The 5,135-nt window shown below is 42.1% G+C and overlaps 1 protein-coding gene across 1 annotated transcript; it reads left to right on the plus strand.

The window, feature by feature from the left end:
* The first annotated feature begins 2,556 nt into the window (after window positions 1-2,556).
* Window positions 2,557-3,682, plus strand: LOC122614252. Its single transcript, XM_043788787.1, has 2 exons — window positions 2,557-3,093; window positions 3,232-3,682. The coding sequence occupies exons 1-2, from the start codon at window positions 2,871-2,873 to the stop codon at window positions 3,591-3,593; spliced, it is 585 nt and encodes a 194-aa protein (XP_043644722.1). The 5' UTR covers window positions 2,557-2,870; the 3' UTR covers window positions 3,594-3,682.
* Window positions 3,683-5,135: the final 1,453 nt, after the last annotated feature.

The following is a 5,135-nucleotide window of genomic DNA, read 5'->3' on the forward strand; positions in this document are numbered from 1 at the left end:
GGAAAACATGAGCAAGGGGTGAAAGCAAATATGAGAGTCTAGACTCTATGCGGAAGCAAGAAAAAAATCGGAATATCATTCAATATTTAATTTCTAATAGTAAGTTCAATATTTCCCAATGCTAATCCCTCGATTTATTCCTCACAAAAATTGATTTATTTAAGAAAGTTGTGTGGGCAACTCCAAAATGGTCTAAGTTGGAAACATAATATATGACGAGATTTCCCTGTATTATAGAATTGGTATAAATATTCTGGTCCATGCTCTCATTTGAACTTAAGACACTTACTCCCAAATGAATTTTATTTGTGTCAATCAACGAATCAAAAAGTATCCCCTTTGTCCTTCCCAATCAAGTTTGCCAACTATTTAACGCACATCAATTAAAGCCACACAAAAATGGAGGGCTTAATGATGGCCTTTGTTTTCATCGCTCTCCATGGCCAGTCAGTCATTCGTTGTCCTATCTGCTGTCTTTATATATATTATTGCGGATATGTATATCTGGCCTGTGGGGCTTCCCGCCAGTACTGCTGACTTTATACATTCAAATTAGTTCGCTTTGCACGAGTGGCCCTCGAATGAGAGAGCGTACTGCTGTGATATTTCCCGACCACGGCTGACTGGCCAGGCAGCCAAGCAACCCAACAACCCGTCGGGACACGGCACAACCGGGCCAATACCACTGCAACATATATACATACATATAAATACACGTATATATATAGAGAGGGGGGCTATCAAGTTGCCTGTGAAGTGCTTATCCTCAAATCAGTGACACTTGAGTGTGCAGCCCAAGTGACTGACCAAGTGGGCGACTGACTGACTGCTGGAGGACCAGAGCTGTCATCTTGGCTACTTTCCTTTACAAATAATATTATGTAAGGTACAATTATTTGATATTGTTCGTTTTGGTATAAACTGTTTTTGTTTTAAATATCTAAGGAATGTATCTGGAATAAACTGCTATGATCTGTTACTCCTTTGAGGGAAACCCGGCAACACTGAGCGGCAACCTTACAAAAGTGCGAAGACTTCGTTTCATTTATTTACTGTGCCCTTCGACCGCCACTTGCCATTTGAATCTGAAACTGGCCAGCAATTTGAGTGTTGTTTGTGTCCCTGATTGAGTAGCTAAGTAAACTTTTGCCTTTTATTTCAGTTAAGGGACTTATGACTGTAGGGGACAATTGTCAAATGGCTTAATAGTGTAGGAACATAGTAGAAATACCTTATTGTACATATTAACATTATTATAGTGTGAACATTATATTAGAATATAAGGAACCATTGTGCATCGATATTATCGGTTGAGGAAAAGAGCGATCGATTAGTGAGATCTGCGATCTCTTATTCACAGATTGCTTTTTGCGAACACATTTGGGAAATAAAGTATAAAGTATAGTGTAATTTTAAATAATAATACACAAAATGTATTGAATGCTAAGTTCGTGTAAAATATCCCCTTAGGAACTAGCAAATTAGTCAGACTAACCCCATAAGCCGAAAGAACTTGCCTATTCCACAAAACGGCCAATAAATTAGCGCAAGTAATTTGCGCAATTAACTAAAAACAGTTAAAACCGCTGTTTGTTTGGTTAGCGAAAATCGCACTTTGCAGCAGCGCGAATGCAATGAATAGGCAATAAATTTTCGGTGCTCGGTTCGGGGGTGGGGCGAAACTTTCTCCAACCCCTTTCACTTTATTTTATTCTGTTCGATTGTGTGGGTGTGTCGGCGGAGTCAACTAATTTATGTTTCAACACACTCGCACATGCAAATTAGCACACGCACAACACGAATGCAAATATTGGGTTCCGAGGGGGCTGAAGCTGCCATAATGAGCTCAAGTTGGGCAAATGGTGAATGGGTCTGAGGTTTTCAGGCCTTCTTTGCGGTTCAGCTGGCAACAACTGTTGACAAAATGAAATCAATAAATTTAGCGCAAATCAATTAAAATACACCAGCCAGATTGAATTAGAGTGCTGGGTGCTTTTGGTCTTCTCCTTGTTGGCCAAACGAAAATATTTGTCAATTTGCGGTATTCGCAAAATTAAATTTGTCACACACTCACCGGCAAGATGGAATGTCCGGATGAGTTTAGGGGATTTTACCTCACTTTGTGTGAAATTTATTCCAATCTATTTATACGGCTTATTAAAATTATTGTAAGTCCTGCCATTTAATTAAAAGTCAAACTTTATTTGCAACCAGAAAAGCGGAGCAAACGTGACAGTTGAAAGTGGAATCGAATTATGGCATGCAAAGAAATTAAGCAGCTTTCGGGTTAAGTCCCAATAAGATGAATAAACCCATAAATCCTTCAAATACCAATCTAACTGCAAAACTGCATTTAAAGGAAATTGTGTTTTATCTTAAGTGAAGCTTTGTCGTATTAAAAGAATACAACGAATTATGACAAAGGAGCTTAGTTAACTCATTTATTTCGAAATAGTTTCCTTTTTAATTGCGTTTTACAGTCCAACAGCATACATTTTGTTTGTAAATAAATTCAGATAATAGAGCAGCTTTAATCGCAGTAGACTTTCCGTTCCTAATCCAATTTAATTTCACTCGAAATACTGGGAACACAAATAACTTGATGTAGGCAAGCGTGGAGAGATACACACGAACATAGCCAGAATAGGTCATTACCAAAATTTGCAAAAATATTTTCGAAACGACTGTCGTTCGGTCATCCTCAAATATATTTGCCACGGAAAAGCGGACAATCAGACAGTTCGAGAAGTGCCCTGCGATAATTGTCAATGAGCATTTAAGCAGCATAGAAAAGCTACCCGAAAAATCGTGCGGCAGGAAGTCAAATGTAGATTTGGAAAACTATTCAAGCGTTAAGTGCTCTGCAGACCATGTTCAAGGACACCACCACCACCACCGCCACCGCATCGACCGGCGGATTCGCACGGGAAGTGGGCGACGCCCATTCGACCCCCGGCACCCACCCTCCGCCCACCTCCGGCGCCACGCCCCCCGCCGTCAGCCGCACGCTGGACCGCCGCCTAAACCCCAACGCCCCCGTGTTCGTGCCCGACTTCAAGGCCAGCCAGGTGGCCAAAAAGCTATTTGACGAGTGTAAGTGATGAAATGAACATATATTTTAAATGCAATTTATTCTTTATATATATTTATATTCAATATATTGTATATGTATTGCGCTTCTCAGAATTGTCCCAGTTTTTTATATATTTTACATGAAAAATTTGCTTTTAGTGTCCTCGTACACCCGTTGGAGTACGGCCTCCTCGGAGGACATATCCTACGGACCCCGTTACGAGTCCATCTGGCGTGAGGCCAGCCTACAGCAGCAGCAGCGTCTGCCCAATCCGGGCTTCGATTACAGCCTGGATCCTGGCGAGGATGAGGTCGGCGAACTGGAGTTTGACGAGGTGCAGGCCATGAATATCGGAGCCGAGTCCTATGATCCCAAGCTACGAAGCACAGCAGTCAGTCAGGCAATGGCAGTTCCCGAAACTGTGGGAGATGTGGAGGAACCTTTAGATGAGGAGAAGAGGAATGGTTTTCAGAATCGCCACTCCGCCAGACCTGCCAGAAGGTGCTGTTCAATCATGTAGGCCCCGAAAATGGGGAATTCTATTTATTTTCCATTTGTTTTTACACCTGCGTGCAGACTCAGTAAAATCTTTCCTTACTCTCTAATCAATTTGTGAATTCCTCTCTTTACAATAGGTGCTTATAAGGGATATTCCTTTTCTATTTAAATAAATACATTTTTCTCAGCATTGAAGCCGCTTTCAGCAGGAAGAATTAAATTCTACAGGTATTTTCCAACGGCGTTGCAATTAAGACGCTTTTCAGAACTTTCTAAATGCACTCCTTTCAAGCCCACTTACGGCAGACTGCGAGAAAGGAAGCTCCGTGGAGAAAGGTCGACTATACCTATGACATAATTTATAGCCTACATTTTAGCGCCCTAAACGGGTTTGTTTTACTTTCCACGAAGGCTCTTGCCTTTCTGCCTTCAGCTACTTTGTCCTGACTTTCTAATGATGTTGAATATGCATGAAAACTTTTGCCGCACGCAGAATTTTCCTCAGAGGATGGCAGCTGAAAGCTTGATTCACCTGTCTATGGGTTGCATGGCTGCAGGACTGCCTTCAGATTTAAATAACACTGCGAATAATATGTGTTAAATAACTCATTTTACAACTCTACATAGTAACATCTGGAATTTAGGAAACACCTTATTGGGAACAGTCAGAAATATTTGTGGCATTGCAACTTAAACCTTCATTTAAACGTAGCACTTTTCACTTAAAGCTGACATATTTTCTCCGACTGCACACTTTTGCATTGTCTGTTAAGCAAAGTGGCGACAACTTTCCATTTTTTCGCTTCTTGATTATTTTAGTTTTACCCATTTTTTGGATAAGGAAGGAAAACTCATAAGGGGTTTGGGTGCTGCAGTGTGTGTCTAGTAATGAGAAAACTTTCGTGTCCTTGCGATGTCTCATTTAGAGCTGTCCGGACGCTGATGCCTGATGTCCTTAGCCAAGGATAACGCAGCTGCCCACGACTTATGAATGATAAGCGCGGCGGAAAGGACACGCAGTGCAGTGCAGTCCCATCTGCCGCTGCACAAATGCTTGGCGGAAACAATTACCAACTCGTATGCAAAAGTGCCAAATTGCCAATGGAGCTTCTCCATGGGCGAAACTTTCACGCCGCTCAATGTCAGCGGGACATGTGAGCAAAAGGAGTCGAAAGCCATACACCTGGGCCCCCCATTTTTGGTCCTTTGGCAAGGATTCGCCTGGCAATTTTGTGCCAATTTTCTGCGCCTTCTGTTTGTTTATGAAACAAGTCACGTAAGCGACGAAGCCCGTCCGCTCCCTTTGCCCTTTTTGGGGGCGTTGAACTGGCAGCTGACTAAGTGGGCGTGCCATCACCTTGTTTTTACCACTATTACTCTCCCCCTTGTTGTTGTTGTTCTTGTTGTTTCGTCCTGGGGCGATTGTCATTGGAATCGAGAATTCAGCAATTGGCAAACGTCACGAAAGCGGCTAAAACTTTTCACGATCTTTCGCGCCCTTTCGCCTGATTGTTGATTTGGCAATCTTTTGTTTTAGCCCGCTTTCGACTGCAACTTTGTCCTT

The sequence above is a fragment of the Drosophila teissieri genome, chromosome 2R (genome assembly GCF_016746235.2).
Source record: "Drosophila teissieri strain GT53w chromosome 2R, Prin_Dtei_1.1, whole genome shotgun sequence".
Lineage (NCBI taxonomy): Eukaryota > Metazoa > Arthropoda > Insecta > Diptera > Drosophilidae > Drosophila > Drosophila teissieri.